At 38.8% G+C, this 17,590-nt stretch overlaps 1 protein-coding gene across 1 annotated transcript; it reads left to right on the forward strand.

The window, feature by feature from the left end:
- Positions 1–1,848: 1,848 nt before the first annotated feature.
- LOC143041393 (uncharacterized) lies at positions 1,849–16,061 on the forward strand. Its single transcript, XM_076213215.1, has 3 exons — positions 1,849–2,012; positions 10,785–12,038; positions 14,065–16,061. The coding sequence occupies exons 2-3, from the start codon at positions 11,065–11,067 to the stop codon at positions 14,141–14,143; spliced, it is 1,053 nt and encodes a 350-aa protein (XP_076069330.1). The 5' UTR covers positions 1,849–2,012; positions 10,785–11,064; the 3' UTR covers positions 14,144–16,061.
- The last annotated feature ends 1,529 nt before the right edge of the window (positions 16,062–17,590 follow it).

Genomic DNA, 17,590 nt, shown 5'->3' on the forward strand with positions numbered 1-17,590 from the left:
TACTTAACATTGGAAATATATATTTTTGTAGATCCGATCTATCGTGGCTCACTTTCATTTCACTATAATTCTGAAACTGTTCCCCCGATGACGTCACAAATTCAAAGAACTTTGCACGACTCACAGTGGACACCTCTCCCACATCACCTTTCATCTCTCTCATGTACTTGTTACATAGTCTATTTTATCTATATATTCATCTATTTATCTATCTATTTATTTGTCTATTTTTTATTTATCTATGTACTTAATTATCTATTAATTTATCTAATTTATCCAGTCATTTGTGTTTTTTCTTATTCATGTCTATTTTTTTATCTATCTATTCAATCATTTATTCGTTATTTATTTATTCATTCATTTGTTTATTTATTCGCTTATTCGTTTATTCATTTATTTATTAATTTAGTCACTTATTTATCTATTGGATTATGAGTTCCTTTATTTATTCATTTATTGAATTGCTTATCTATTCATTTATTTATTTATCTATCTATTTATCTACTATTCATCTATCAATTTTGTAGGCCCTTGTAGACCTACATCTTTTCCTTAATTCTAAACTTAAAAACCTCTTTGTTTGCACTTGCTATACCAGGAAAACTAAATCAATAAATAAACAAAAAGAGTAAAAGAAAAATCCAACATTAATATTCTTCTTTTTTCATGAGAAGCACGAGAACAAACACGAAAACTCAAAAGTACAAGTGTGCGTGTGTGCGTGTGTGGTGTAAGTGCTTGTGTGCACATATGACCACGTATGTGCTCTCAAGTTGGTAAATGTGAAAAAAGTAACCCGTAGGTCAAAGACACACACACACACACACACACACACACACACACACACACACACACACACACACACACACACACATATACATATATATATATATATATATATATATATATATATATATATATATATATATGTACTAATAACCCGGTTACGTGTGTTCACTTATGCAAAGTAGACCACTTGGAAAAAAGAAATTAATGAAACAGAGCGCTTTCGTATATTACATCTTCAGTGCAAAAAGTACATAGTTAAACAGAAGTACATAGTTTATATATACATGAAGAAGGAACAAGGGCAGTTTACATGACGAGAGGACATTTACCCCCTGACCTACCGCTTTCCAGGGGATAAATGTCCTCTTATGTAAACTGTCCTTGTTCTTTTTTTCATGTATATATAAACTATGTATTTCTGTTTAACTATGTACTTTTTGCACTGAAGATATTATATACGAAAGTGCTCTGCTTCGTTATTTTCATTATTCCAAGTGGTCTACTTTGCATGCATATATGTATGTGTGTATATATTTATATATTTATATTTATACATATATTCATATATTTATATTTATACATATATCTATACATATTATATATATGTGTATATATATATATATATATTATATATATATACATACATATGTACACACACACACACATATATACATATATATATATATATATATATATATATATATGTATATATATATATATGCATATATATATATATACATATATATTTATATATATATATACAGACATATATATATATATATATATATATATATATATATATATGTGTGTGTGTGTGTGTGTGTGTGTGTGTGTGTGTGTGTGTGTGTGTGTGTGTGTGTGTGTGTGTGTGTGTGTGTGTGTGTGTGTGTGTGTGTGTGTGTGTGTGTGTGTGTGTGTGTGTGTGTGTGTGTGTGTGTGTGTGTGTGTGTGTGTGTGTGTGTGTGTGTGTGTGTACATTTAATAGGGAGAGAGTGTGAGAGGGCGGTAGGTGGGAGCGTCGGTGGTAGTGATGGTGACGGAGGTACTGTGACAGCCACACTCACTCACTCACTCACTCACTCGACACAAGTGCTCGCGTTGGTGTCGGGGGTCGACACACGTGGCAGAGCCTCAGCCCGTGTCACCTGGATCGACAGTCCCAGATCGACAGACGAAGTGTGCGGAACAACGCCCAGCGATTCGCGCTTATCAAGAGGAGAACGGTAAGTGCCTCGGGTCAGCCGCAAGAGGTTCTTAGCCCATATATTTATGTTCTGCTGTTGACTCGCCTTCCGGAGATCATCATTTTCGCAATGATTTCATCACACCACCCCTAAGGCTGAGAACCTTTAGTCTATATGATGATAGTATGTTAACCCTTCTTTCTTATCTCATCCACGACAATCAAAACATTATTAATCCAAGACAGTGGATCCTTTCGGAAACATCATTTGTTCCCTTTTCGATCTTTCTGTTCTTTCTGCGAGTGCTACGAACGAATCATCTAGAAACTGTGTTTATATCCCAACAAATCAATCACCAATCGCCCACAGGAGTCATTAGTAAAGTACACGTTTACACTTGCCTAATATTCATTTGTTCATTCATTGTTTTCGTTTTATTCCATTGTACTTTTATTGGTCTACTTATTTGTTTTATTTTCATTTTCATTTTATTATAATTTTTTACCCACGACTTTGTCTACCACCTGGGTTCCCGTTTTTCTTGTCGCATCCCTGTACCATCTCCGAAGACCTCCTTTCCTCCACATATTTCTACTTTATTTCTCTTCTTTTTCCTAGTTTGTTTTCTTTTCAATTTTCCTTATATTTGACACACTTCTCAGATAACCTGTTTACATTATTTTTATTTAGCATTGCCTCAATTATGTTCTTCATTATTTTCATTTTTCCGAGTGTTCTCACATTGCTACCTCTGCATTCTCATGGCGGCCTTTTTTGCATGTCATTGTGTGTACTAGTTATTCTTCACCCACAATTGCCAAAATATCCAGCTGTTGTCCCTAAATATAGTTAACTTTCCCAAATTTTTCCTTCTCTTTTTCCCCAAAATTTCCGTCCCTCAGTCCCTGCAGCGCCTCCTCACGGTTTCCCATCGACGAAGCATCATTCACAGACTACGGAGTGCAAATTCTACTTCTTCCTACTACCTCGTATCTTAACACCTCTCTCTCTCTCTCTCTCTCTCTCTCTCTCTCTCTCTCTCTCTCTCTCTCTCTCTCTCTCTCTCTCTCTCTCTCTCTCTCTTCTTTCTTTCTGTTAATTCTTGAAACAATTTCATCGTCTCGCCCACCATAATTGGAGAGCCCCTGTGTGTGTTTGTGTGTGTGTGTGTGTGTGTGTGTGTGTGTGTGTGTGTGTGTGTGTGTGTGTGTGTGTGTGTGTGTGTGTGTGTGTGTGTGTGTGTGTGTGTGTGTGTGTGTGTGTGTGTGTGTGTGTGTGTGTGTGTGTGTGTGTGTGTGTGTGTGTGTGTGTGTGTGTACGAGTTAGCTTTTGATTACCCCGAGCGAAAATAGAAAATTAAATTAACGGGCAGTATCCTCCACTGACATCCTATCATTCACATCGACCTGAACAGCGATCAGTAAATTAGTTAAATCTTACTCATAATATTCAACCAGGAGGATCTGTCGAATGTCGACATTTTGTCATTTCTTAAAACCATGCAAGCTCAATTGTTACAAAGTTCTCTCATAGTGATCAAACGTTGTATATGTAAATCATAAATAATTTCTTTATCACAATGTATAAACACTGCCGGTACATAAGTATGATAACTGAATATGATAATCCACACGAGGTGCAATATTTAGTCCTGGAAGATACTTCGGGGCGTATACTTTAAAATACCCTTTCGCCTCTGAAGGAAAAGTGGTTATACAGGTATGTTGGGAAATGAAGTCAATCACGAGAAATGCGAGCGTAAAACAAAGGCAGAATGGCATGCGCGTAAAGAGAAGCGTCAATTTGAGCGAAAACGGTTCTGGAGCAGATCGTCAGTCTTTACGCCTTGACGTCAAATAACCATCTACCTCAACCTTACAATTTATTTTATCTCATTTCATTTCATTTTATTTTATTTTATTCTATTTTATTTTATTTTGTTTTGTTTTATTTATTTATTTATTCTTATTTATTTATTCTTATTCTTATTCATTTCTTATCTATCTATTCTTATCTATTTATTTATTTATTTGCATGAGGAGGAATGGGTGGGGGGGTGGGGGTGGGGTAGTATGTGTGAGTAAATTTTGACGCAGCCCGAAGGGATTTCTCCCCGTCCTCTCCTTATATGCAAGGGGGGACGGAGAGGGGGGGTCGCCGATTAAATGAAGCGGCCTTGCTGTGGATGTACTGTGTCTTGCGACACTGCTTCTGACCCAGGGCGGTGGGCAGGGTGCAGGGATGACCCGTCATCCAGGAGGTGCTCAGATAAGAGGGAGGGTGGGAGGGGTGTGGAGTGTATTTGGGGATGTAATGGGTGGGAGTGTTTTTGTGCCTTTCCCTTTTTGGCTACCTCCCTTGGAAGGGGGAAAAAGCCTTGGTATATGTATGTATGTATTTATTTATTTATTTATTTATTTATTTTTGCAACTGAGTCTCCAATCATGGGGTGGTGGGAATGTTAGTAGAAGTATCTACTGTGCTAGTATATGAACTGACAGTGCAGTAGATACAACAAGTTTTGGCGGCATTACCCTTGTACTGTACCTTGCATCAGAGCCCTTACATGCCTAAGTGCGAAATAATTAAACGGATTTTAAATTTTGTATTTAATGTCCCTATTGCAGAAAGGACAAGGACTTCATATTTTGTTTATTCCAGCGCAAATTTCGTTGATTATGGTAAAACGTTCAGGACTTCTTTGTCCTCTCTTTTTTATCATTATTTTGTCAGCCTTGTGAGTGGCAAGTCCAGGCTAGAACTGCCGCCCCCCGGGTATAAGCCCCCCCACCCCTCGTGAGGGCTCTGCCTTGCAGGCATAATGAGCTGACGTACAGAAACTACTGATAAGTTAATTACTCGAGTAGTTGCATCTTCCGCCATCTTGGCACGATGGACGTAATGATCCTTACGACACCTGGATAAAACCCTCCGTCGACAATCACCAAACATCAGCCAACGGGTGATCTGGCAAAAAAAAAAAAAAAAAAAAAATCAATCCCTTTTACCAGACCAAAAGCCACTCGCACAACCGAATCCAATCGTACATCGAAGGTCGTCTTGCCTAATTAAGAAAGATCAATAGACACAAGAAGAAAACGAGTGCTAAGAGCAGGAGGACATGATGCAAGTGGACTCGCCGCACGCGCGCGAGCGCGGATCAGCCGACTTCGCCCGGGCGGCCGTGAATCTGGCCGACACGCAAAGCGGCAAAGAAGGAGAATTCGGACAATGGAGAGTAATTACGGTGACGAAACTTGTCAAGAGGAGAGCTTTTAGGTCGTAACAAAATCAAATGCAGAAAAAATTAAAAATAGAGTGAAATAAAAACATAAAATATGAGTAAAATAAGATGAAACAGAATACAATACAATAAGACTAAATACTATAAAATAAAATAAAATTAGATTAAATTAAATAAAAACAAAATCAAACAAACTATAATAGAATAAAACACAACAAAAGAAAATGAAACAAAGAAAAAACAAGAAAAGATAAAAGTAAATCAAATTTAATTAGATAAAACTAAACAATACACCGCTGTACTAATATCTGCATCACGATGATCTAATTAATAAATTGGCGACACGGCCGGTGCTGGGCCATTCTGCTCGGATTAGAGTTCGTGGACTCGAGACGGAACGAGTCCTTCATCGACCGAGACCCCCTTCTTTCCAGATTCCATTACCCCCAGTAAAAAAAAAAGAAAGAAAAAAAATCGCTCAGACAGATGACCGGTAGGGTGGTGAGATGAACACAGAAATCAGTCTGAGTTTTCATTCCCCGACGTGTCGTCTGAGTAAGTCCCGTCAGAGACGAGAGGTAAGGGAGCTCAAACTCCCTAATCCCAGCACCCCCCTGCCACTCATATGTTCCTGTGTCTAAGATGCATCGTGCGTCTTGGTCCCAAAAATGTCTCTCCAAGGAGATCGTGGCAGGAGATAGATGAAGAGAAAATAAGGAGACGCAAAAGGAGGCCAGAGCTCCTAAGGACCACCGTCCCTTGCCATCACTCCCCTTCGCCACAGAACTCCAAGTGAATCTGAGAGGAAGTGGCAGGCTTGGTAGCAGGGTTGGTTAAGAAAAAGATAAAGAAAATAAGATGGAATAAAAACAGTCGTAAGAAATTTGGTGTTGGCCAGCCAGCGAGGTCGATGTGGTTCTTGGAAAAGCTGATGGGAAGCCAACTAAAGAAACCCTTGGAAGAAAAAAAGAAAAAAAGTCTTGCGTCTTTCAGATCCCCGTCCTCCCCCTCATCACAAAGAGCGATGGAAAGAACATGAAAATAAAAGAGACTGCAAGAGAACATAAGGCCTACGCTAGGCAGTTCCATGTCCATGACCACCTGTCATCCCCATCCATAACGTTTTCTAACCGTTTCTTAAAACAACCGACAGTTTCAGCCCTCACTACACCATGGTTACTAAAAGAGTACCATCTGGTTTGAGCATCAATTGCAATGAGCTGCACTCACAGTGATAAAGCACGTTAATAGAAACCTTTCAATATTAGCCAGAAGAAAATATATCATGTCACCGTTGCCCACGAGGGAAAGAACTCAGTGGCCATTCATCGGAGGAAGGGGAGGGATATGGGAGAATGGGGAGAGGGGAGGAGGGGAGGAGAGAGTGGAGTGAGGGGAGAGGGAAAGGGAGCAAGCAGGGGGCACACTGGGGAGGCCAGGTCGAAGGGGAGGGAGGGGGGGGGTTCGTGATGCTTCGAAGCCACAGAGGTGTCTCAGTGGGCTTCCAGTTCTTAAATCTCCTCACTGTGATCCCTGCATTACAACATACAGAAGAGCTACAGTTCATGTGTATTTGTGTTCTAAAATATATGTAGATATTAGAGTGTGTGTGTGTATATAGAGATATATATATATATATATATATATATATATATATATATATATATATATATATATATATATATATATATAGATATATATACAGTATATATATATATATGTAATTTTTTTTTTCTAATCTTTTATCTGACAAGGTTCAGTGGGCCAGAGAGGTTGGTGACGTGTCTGAATGGGGGTTATCACAAAATTAAAACAAATGAATAAACAAACAAACAAATACATAAATAAACAAGCAAATGAATATATAGATAAACGAATATAAAAAATCTATCAATCAATTAATAGACAAATGAATAAATAAATGGATATATATAAATAAACAAATTAATGTACAAATAAATAAATAAACAAGGAGTAAATAGATAAACAAATGTATGAATAAGTAAATAAAGTAATAAATAGATAAATAAATAAGTAAATAAATTAATATATAAATAAATTGCATAAATGAAATAAATATTTGATTAACTAATTAATGGATAAATAAATGAATAAATAAAATATTACATATACAAATAAATGAATGAATAAATAAATAAATGAATAGATAAATACATAGATGAACAACTGGATGAATAAATAAATAAATAAATAAATAATTGCATTAATTAATCAATTAATATAAAAATATATATGTATATATGCAAATTAATAAATCGATAGATCTATGAATTCATTAATAAACAAGTAAATAGATGAGTGAATCAATAAACAACTAGATGATTAAGCAGATAAATAAAGATAAGAAATAACCAAAAAACTAATTAATAAATAGGTAAATGAAAGGTTCCGTTAGTAGACTGACCACCGACAGATTGAAAAAGGAAAGAGTTGTGACTGCTTGCTCCATCCAAGACGCCATTAAAAAGAATAAAGGATATTACTGGCGCCAACATGAAGACCCATAGGACCCGCTAATTACCTATCTCTCTCTCTCTCTCTCCAGTTTGACACCCTTATCCTTCACGACCACCACCCTCATTAACCTGTCCTTCAAACAATCCTTCATCCATTCCAGAAATCCCCCCTTAGGTATATTTATACACTCTAATCTGTATATTCACTTATCAGAAACTTCCTCAACATCCAGATATACGCAGTCCACCCAGCCATTCCACTCTTGTAGCACATCAATCTCTCATAAGTAAAATATCAACAAGTTTGAAACACGTGAGTTTCCTATTCCTGATTTCAAATTGATGATCTCATAAGATTTTCTTCTCTCCCAGATTTTTTTTTTTACAATTCTCTCACACGGTGTAGCTATAATGCTGATCAAATACACCGATCTGAAATCTTGCAGTTACTCGTTACTGCCGCTCTTATATATTGGAACCGCGTTGGCTCTTTTCCAATCTCTTGTCACTCTCCCTTCTTCAAATTGTACAACTACCTTATGGATATTATCCACCAGTTGTTCTTTACATCTATCAGCCTTTGTATTTCTCATACTTCCACTTTCATGCCATTCGACTAGGATTTTTTGTTATTCCTACCTCTTCTATGTCGCTTTCCTTAATAGACTGATTATTCTGTTATTATGATCATTATTGTTATTGGTGTTGTTGTTGTTATCATTATCATTTTTATTATTATCATTATCATTATTATTATTATTATTATTATCATTATCATTATTATTATTATTATTATTATTATCATTATTATTACTATAATTTCAGTTTGCGTTTCTGCATCTTCATAGATTTCAATTCACTTTCATCTTAGTGGCTCCTTCACTGTTATACTTTATCGTGAACATATCTACAGAAAAAAATACTTTCGTTTATCTTTACATTGGTGTGCGTGTGTGTGTGTGTGTGTGCGTATGTGTGTGTATGTGTGCGTGCGTGTGATTGTGTGTGCGTGTGTGTATGTGTGTGTGTGTGTGTGTGTGTGTGTGTGTGTGTGTGTGTGTGCTTATGTGTGTGCTTATGTGTGTGCTTATGTGTGTGCTTGTGTGTGTGTGTGTGTGTGTGTGTGTGTGTGTGTGTGTGTGTGTGTGTGTGTGCGTATGTGTGTGTATGTGTGCGTGCGTGTGATTGTGTGTGCGTGTGTGTATGTGTGTGTGCGTGTGCCTATGTGTGTGCGTGTGTGTAGGTATGTGTGCGTGTGTGTGCCTATGTGTGTGCGTGTGTGTAGGTATGTGTGCGTGTGTGTGTGTGTGTGTGTGTGTGTGTGTGCGTGTGTGTATGTGTGTGTGCGTGTGCCTATGTGTCTGCGTGTGTGTGCTTATATGTGTGCGAATGTGTGAGTATGTGTGCGTGCGTGTGTTTATGTGTGTGCGTGTGTGTATATATGTGTGTGTGTGCTTATGTGTATGCGTGCGTGGGGGTATGTGTGCGTGTGTGTGTTTTGTGTGTGCGTGTGTGTGTATGTGTGGGGTGGGGGAAGCCAGCGCGAGCGTGCATATGTGTTTAGTTACCTCTGGAAGCTTTACCGAGACGAAAGTAATTGGTCACCTCCTGCCTCATGAATTTCATTAGCAAGAAACCTAATTTACTCGAACACCCGGGATGTGCAATTATCTTTTTAAATATTACGTGGTTAGGTTAACCTGTAACTTGAGCAGCCAGACCGAAGTTTACTCTTTCCCCACTTGTCCAAACCCAAGTCCCCCACCCCCACACCCCGTTACTCTGTCTTCTTTGATCCACCACATCTGTTTTCAAAATTATTGATGGTTTGGACACTTACTACATCCATCATCATCAATCGGGAGTATACGCCGGTGGGAGGGGCGTGTCGTTTCATTCACAAGCCGTGGTCAATCCTACATGGTTTCATCGATCAACCTCCCATTCCAAACAACTCCTGGCAGTTCGGCCGACTTGCCTCAGACATGAATTCTGTGGCCGTGTTCCCTTCGACCTCTCCGTCGAGAGCTCTCTCTGTCTCTGTTGCGGAGGAGAGAGAGACAGGAACCCTGTGAGGAGGAGCAGGATCGAGAACGGGGAAACGTGAGGCCACGCATGTGATCCCCATAGAGCAGGGATTGACGATTACGGGCCACATATTTCCCGACTTTCAGCGGCGTCATTAAGTCAAGATGGTTAATTAGCAGCCATTAATTATGTGTTCTTTTCTTATATCCACCTTATTTACCTCTCTTCCCAGACTACATTCCCGTTCTCTTTTTCTAGCTCTCATACACGCCATGTCATTGAATTTCATTTCACATTTTAGGATCAAATTGCACAACTTGACAAAATGTGTCCGCAGAGATATTGTGTGTTAATGTGTGTGTGTGTGTGTGTGTGTGTGTGTGTGTGTGTGTGTGTGTGTGTGTGTGTGTGTGTGTGTGTGTGTGTGTGTGTGTGTGTGTGTGTGTGCGCGCGCGCTCCCTTTCACATTTACCTTTTTAGTGACTTACCATACATTAATCCCCCATTACCCTCCCCCGTAAATGAACGATAGATTTATGTCTTTGTTGTATGAGCGTGGGAGTGTTTCTGCGTTAATGATTGTTCGAAGGAGAAGGGAGAAATTATCGTTGTCAGCCCTTATAAGGAAAATTATCATAAAAAAAATCATGAGATTATTTCGGAGATCGAGTGCCTGCTGCATCACCGGTTGATGGTACGGATGTTGGTGGGCTTTGGAGAGGGGGGGAAATGAACCTCTCCGACATCCGCTTCACGGTACCGGTACCATTTAGTGTAGGTCCCTACCCTTGGTCCCACTGACGTAAAACACAGGCCCTCTCTTTTATATATTTCATCATCATGTACAACCATGAACTAGAGTTTTGGCCCACGAGTATGAAATATATTTTCCAATATAGCATTTAGCTCACAGTTAGGTCATTTTCTTGAATAAAATAAATAAAGTTGCCAGACAAAACTAGAATAATTTTGTACCATGAAAAACTCTGGTTAAGTAAAACATTTTGTTCGTGACTGTATATATATTTCAAATTACTTATTCTTGTTTATTCCACTTTTCAGGTTTCGGATGAATACAAAAACAGCTCGGTCTTCTAGCGCAAACTACACTTGTACGATGACCCAAGTATAGATGAAGAAAATTCTTCAAGAGGTTTTCACGAATATGGAACCGTTAGATGCAAGTGATCGATTTTTACACAGGAGACAATGTCCCAGTGAGAGATGATCAATCAAGAAGATATGTGTTTTTCCGAGATCAAGAGTGTTCTTTGCTAAAAAGGAAAACAGTGCAAACACACGATGTAATGAGAGCTGATTCATTCTTGATCTAGTTACGACAATGTCTTCCCTTTCGTTCCCCGCCCCAAGTCTCCCCAGCGACCTTCGTCTCCTCTCGCTCCTTCTCCTTCTGAGAGTCACCAGAACCTTTGCTGAAGAACGCCAGAGGAGGTCGTCCCCGCCAAGTGACCTCAACTTTGCGTCGCCCATTCCCGAGGAGTTTTCAGAGAACATCAAAGAACCCATCCGTGTTAGTACAGGAACTTCTTTGCCTGGTCTTGAAGTGGATTCCCATGACGTGGAGAAGGACCTGAGGAGGGACAAAAGCCAAGGGGAGGTCGAAGGTAACGGTGACGGGATAAACTGTGACAACGATGACATCCAAGATGACAATGGTGAATCTACTGAGCATGTCAATGAATATTTCGAGCCAGGCAAGTCTCAAGTCCGAGAGAAGACTCGCGGACCTTTGCCGGGACTCTATACGAGGTTGAGCGAGTCGCGTGCTCTTCGTATGAAGAACGACTTCCTAAGACGTAAATATCGTCGACTTCGTGGCGTCGCTTCAAAACCAGAAGCCGGAGTTCGAGATGCACCCAAGACCGATCCTCCGTCGTCTTCCTTCGGGGATCCTGGACGAGGTCCGCAGTCTCAAGATCCACAAGGAAGAGAGGAAGACGCGTCCTCGGGAAAAACAGAACACTTTCCAGAAGACCCTCGCCCAATGTCCCAGCAGTCCCCTAGTGCCTGTCCATCATCAGAACCAAAGCCTCGGCCTCCTGACACCCATCGATCATCTTCGAAAACCTCGAAGTCACAGTGGAAGACTTCCTCGGCCAAGTCTCACAGGTCACGACGGCGAGAACGGCGGCTGGGCGAGGGCGTCCCCTTCACGATGAGCGACATGTTGGCACTCCTGAGTCGCAACACGGACCTTCACATCGCGGTGCCGGATTCGATCAGCCCGGAGGACGAACTGCGCTTCGTGTCCTACCTCGCCTCCTTCATCCCTTCGTCGCCACAGAACATATACAGGTAACAAGAATATTTTGCTTCCATTGGATCTTTGCACAATTAAAAATTTTTGTCAATGTTAATTTTTTTTAGTAATACTGACTTTGAACTAAACATTTATTGTCAATACTTAAAACATTGTTAGTAATATTGACTTGGAGCTAAATATTTCTTGACAATACTTAGATTTCTTTTTAGTAATACTGGTTTGGAACTTAAGGTCCTAGAGATGTATGCAAGATCGTTCAGTGATACTGAAGTTGTAGGAAAAGCCATGGTTCTCGGTAACAAAATTATCGGTCATATTTTTAGTAAATAATGATTACACAGAAGCCCCATAAGCTCTTTGATATACTTGGTCAATATTGTTCTGGTGGACGCCGGAAAAGTGTACTCATTAGAGAATCAGACCATTGGACTGGGAGGCTCAACACACTGTGGATAATCTCCTCCAGCTTGGTGACATTCTTCACAAGGTTTATATGAATTAACGCCAGGGTGCCGAAAGAGTTCACAACCGCCTCCAGATTGAAGGGGGTTTAAACCCTCTCAGTCCTGTGTCGGTGGTGGCCCTCAGCTGTCCTCTGGTGTCAGCCGAAACGAAACCCATAAATCACGTCACGAGGCTGAATGGAATGATTGAGCGAACTGCCGCCACCGTTTTCACCTGATCAACATCCGTCATGGCCTCCATGGGGGTACACCACTGAAATGAAGATATAAATTCTAGCCTTTTCAGATTATGATGCCTAGGCTATCACTCTCCATGGGTAGAATTTCTTCCAAATTATTTTATCTATATCTGTATAATTTATGGGGTTATTCGGATATTCCCCTTTATAAGAGAGGTAACCAGCCAAGCAAGCTCATCCGCCTTCCATTTTCTTTTAATCTTAGCTCCTTTTGAATCAAGTGTCATCCTTGTCCCCTGCGCACTTTAAATTTTTGAAAGTTGATAATAATTGAATTAAGAATATTTTCACACTAAGGACGAGAAATAATGGCCTCAAGCTGTCAGGACGTAGATTTAACTTAAAAGTAAGTAGAAACAAATTTGCCAACCGCGTCGTCAGTGAGGGGAATAAGCATCTAGCCGAGGCAGTTAAATACAATACGGTTTGAAATTCTAAAATTCATTTAGATAAACACCTAAGCATAATGTGGTTGCATCTATCTAACTGACCTCTTTATGGACCAAAAGGTCCCCAGTAAGCAACCTTTATTATTGTAAATAATTTCAAAATTGGGGAGAACGAAGGGCGAAGGAATGCCATGGCCGCGGATTACATCCACGGCCATTCAACCCACCGTCTTGGATCACGGGCTGGGCTCGTGATCGACAGCTTTTACAGAACGTCGTAAACATCCGCCGCCCCAGAGTAATATAAGGGCTGTTTATATTTAACAAGCTAATATTTGGGGTTTTAGCTGATCCAAGATCAACCTAACCCAACCTAACCTAGCCTTAATCAAATGATCGTCACTGCTGGGGCCGATTTATGTTTACTCGTACAGGCTCGGGTGGCTAGTCTGTACACGTTAATGTGTGGGGCTGTAGCTTGTCTTTACATGGCTACTCTGGGGTTCCTGGTCTTCACAATGTCCTGTTTACCCTCCCAGATGAGAGCTCAGAATTATTGTCCTCCAATCTATAGGTAACGATATGACCTTGTACAAGGGTGGAGGCAGTAATCATACAAATTCTGTTTTATATTTCCGATCAATGGTGAATATTTCGTAATATTTTATATACCTGACAAACACTTCAGTAGGCATTTTTTTGAGGAAGTGCCAACGAATGAAAATCAAATAGAATATACTTATCATACGAACGTAGAATATATATATATATATATATATATATATATATACACACACACACATATATATATATATATATATATATATATATATATATGAAGTGTACTGGTACTCATTCCACTCTGGCTATAACTAATGTTCGAAATAACCAAAGCGCCCTTCCCTTAGAAAAGCTAATCTAATCTAATATTTAGACCTATTCATTTTTTCTTCTTTCTTTTTACAGATTTAGGACGAGTCAGAGCAATCAGTACAACGTTCTGTACGTCTCCCCCAAGCTCGCTTCGAAATTTTTCTTCGCTTAGTCTTAAAAAAAAAAAAATCAAAGGCAGCACACGGACATAACCACAACATATCGAGAGTGGAGGACTTTTGGCAAAAGCCCTACGAAGGCACTCTGTTCGAGTTCCTCAGTACATTCTAAGTCATAACCCAATGACGTTTTGGAATAACCAAGACCAATAACAACGACGACGACGAAGACGACGACAAGGATGACGACAACGACGACAAGGATGACAACGACGACGACAAGGATGACGACGACGACGACAAGGATGACGACGACGACGTTCGCATCGATTGCTTTATCTAATTTATTCTGGCTAACAAAAATCTATCCTGGGCATCATAAAACCGTTTGTCTTTAACACACACACATACATATGCATGTTTACACATATACATCTATCCTTACGTACATGCATACAACAAAGCCCCTTTACTCCTTGTAAAGAAAGAGGGACACAGTGCTGCAATGTCTGTGATAAGGGGTTCCCTTTCGTTCATACAAAATCACTTAGTAACACTGTTTGCCACTTATTCATAAAATTGGACTCTTTTTTACCTATGACAAAGAAGACAAAGAAATGATGAATCTAATTTACGAGTAATGACTTTGGCCAGGGGAAATAAGAGCAATTGTTTAGTTTCTTCCTCTAGTTTACCTATATATTTATGTATTTATTCGTTTGTTTACTTATTTGTTTATTTACCTGTTATTCTATTCTTTTGTCTCACTATTTAATTTAACTATTTACTTACCTCTTTGCCAAAGATGACACAAGAAAACGTAAACGATGACGACGCACACCGACACACACACCACCCATTATGTTCAACGTTATTATGAAAAATGGGCGAATCGTAACGAAAACTCCGTTCAGTTTGGTCAGTTAAATGTTGTATGTGAAGAAGAAAGCCTGAACAAGTGGCATTTATCATGGATCAAAGATGGCGAAGATATTATTCAGGGCTTCCATATTCGCTGTGCTATCATTCCGTCCAATTCTTAAAATCACATTAACACTTCTGCGTTAACGTGGAGATTGGGATATTGGCAATACATTTTGAATACTAAAAATAATTCTTAGTTGAAATACAAACATTAACGTGAAAAACAGGACACTGTAAAGAATTGTGTATTTAATATTTGAGATAAACATGCATTAACCATTCGGGATAATAAAAAAACAGCTCTATTATATTATCAAGAACTGAGAAACGGGAATTATATACTACTTTGTGTGTTTTACTTACAACCGACATTGATTTATATGATTGAAGCAGTTTATGATTTACTTTCCTCTAATGGTATTTCATTTTAAGAGCAATATATGACTGACTTCCACAAATCTGTGACGAAAATGGAATCATAAGGAACATGATGTCACTCAGGATCGACTTTTTTGACATTCATTTCAACAAGGTGACGTATTGTTATATATATATATATATATATATATATATATATATATATATATATATATATATATATATATAATTTCCGGTTCAATGCCAAAAGAGCCTAGTTAGCTGATGGAGAAGAGGGTCTCAAGCCCAGCTCTGAGCTGAATAAAGTCGTTTGGCATGAATAATACTAAAAATATATGTGTCGAAGAAGGTAATTCTATATTACATCAGTGTCAAGAAATTAGGTTGCCGAACTCTTGCCCTTTGCATTTGGGGAATAATATCAAACACCCATTACTACTCGTCAACCCAAACCTAGTCAGAGATATATCAAAACTATGTAAATGAATACATTGTTGTTGATTAATTGTTACATAATTATATACAATAGTGCTCATTTAATAAGAATCATCTTTTGTGAACAAAAAGTCTGCTAGTTAATTTGGTGGTGGCTGTGTTAACCTAAGCTCATATTGATGGTGCATACAAGTGTAAGAAATATTTATTTGATAATAAAGTTATTTTATTGAACATTATGTCTCTTTCCCTGAAATTCCAATATACTTGAATAATTTTCATTAACATTCCTTAATTTTTTCTTCCTGTTCCTTCTCAAATTGTAGTTTAGTTTTCTCCAACTTCATTTAGATATTTCCATTGAGCATGATTTCCATGAAACAGTATATCTCATTCTTTTTCCTTAAAATGATCATTTATCTCTATCCTGGCTGATATATTTAAGTTATTTTCCTCTTTCCTTAACCCTGATTCCTTTTTTCAATGACTGTTCCTCTCTGCTTTTGATCCATCTCCAATCAAAAAATGCTCTTTTCTGGTTTGTTTTGTCCCTTGGCTTTTTCATCCCTCGGGCAGAGGCAGTCCCTTGTTACCCGCCAATAGGAATCAGCACTGTACTGGATGCTTTGTGACCTATCCAAACTCTGCCAAGTGCTCCACCACTTCAGGTGCTGCCACCATCATTTTATTCACTAATACAGGGGTTTTCAAACTTTTTTGGCTGCAGCCAGTACAAATTACTTAGATTAGCAACCCACTCCCCCAGCAACTAAGGACTTCTGACAATCCCTGTAACATATTTCCATCTCAGTGTATCTGCTTTGTGATGCATTATCAGGCATCAGGCAAGTCGACCACTGCTGACAAGTACTAGATGCATTAGGATGGGTAGTGGAAGGAAGAGGGGTTGCATGAACTCATGACCCTTTAAAATAATTACATAACCCCTATGGGGGTTGGGACCCTCACTTTGAGAACCTTTGTACAATATATCTTCCTTATAAACTCATGGTAGCCTTCATTTTCATCAGATCCGTCTTGTGTATTTTTGCTATTATTCTTGATGCTAAACACAGCCCAAAACCCAAACTTCCTAGACATACATTCTTCCCTTGTATTGTGCTAAATGGTGATTCCACAACTTCACTACATGAATTTAGAGATAAGCTTACTTCAAATCTACAATGGTCAATGCCTCTCTCACCCTATGCCATTTCCTTGGTGCCTTGCTGCACACATCAGTGGCTTAATCTTCTGAATTGCAAATCATATAAGCTTTAATCTCACAAAAAATAAAAGATCATGTCTGGTTTTTCATAGATTGAACCACTACCATTAATGACAGTACTCTGCTTTCTGTCTTCCCACAAAGGCTTCAGAATACCCTTGTCAATTTATCCCTGAAATGTCTTCTTGTACTCATTTGTTCACAGTATGCTCCTAATAACTGACGGACTCTTGAACACTCAAAACTCCCTTTTCAAGAACCATTCTATTTCTTACTATCAGATACCATAACAAATCCCTATCTTCAATCTTGTATGGCCCAGCCACCCATTCAAAGCCTTTATTGTCCTCTCAATTAAATTATACCAGACTACAGTCATTCCAAATAATTCCACAATATTTCTTCACTAAAGGACTTATAGTGGTGGCCAATTTCCTTGGAAACAGGTCTACTGCAAGGCAACTTGGGCAATAGATTCATCACAACACTCAATTATGAAAACTGCTTACGTTTTGAGGAATAATAAAAAAATATA

The sequence above is a fragment of the Oratosquilla oratoria genome, chromosome 31 (assembly GCF_046742065.1).
Source record: "Oratosquilla oratoria isolate Oo_2021 chromosome 31, ASM4674206v1, whole genome shotgun sequence".
Taxonomy (NCBI): domain Eukaryota; kingdom Metazoa; phylum Arthropoda; class Malacostraca; order Stomatopoda; family Squillidae; genus Oratosquilla; species Oratosquilla oratoria.

Coding starts and splice junctions, on each gene's coding strand:
- LOC143041393 (XM_076213215.1), top strand. CDS start 11,065: ATGTCTTCCCTTTCGTTCCCCGCCCCAAGTCTCCCCAGCGACCTTCGT. Junction 12,039..14,064: donor TCGCCACAGAACATATACAG/GTAACAAGAATA, acceptor TTCTTTTTACAG/ATTTAGGACGAGTCAGAGCA.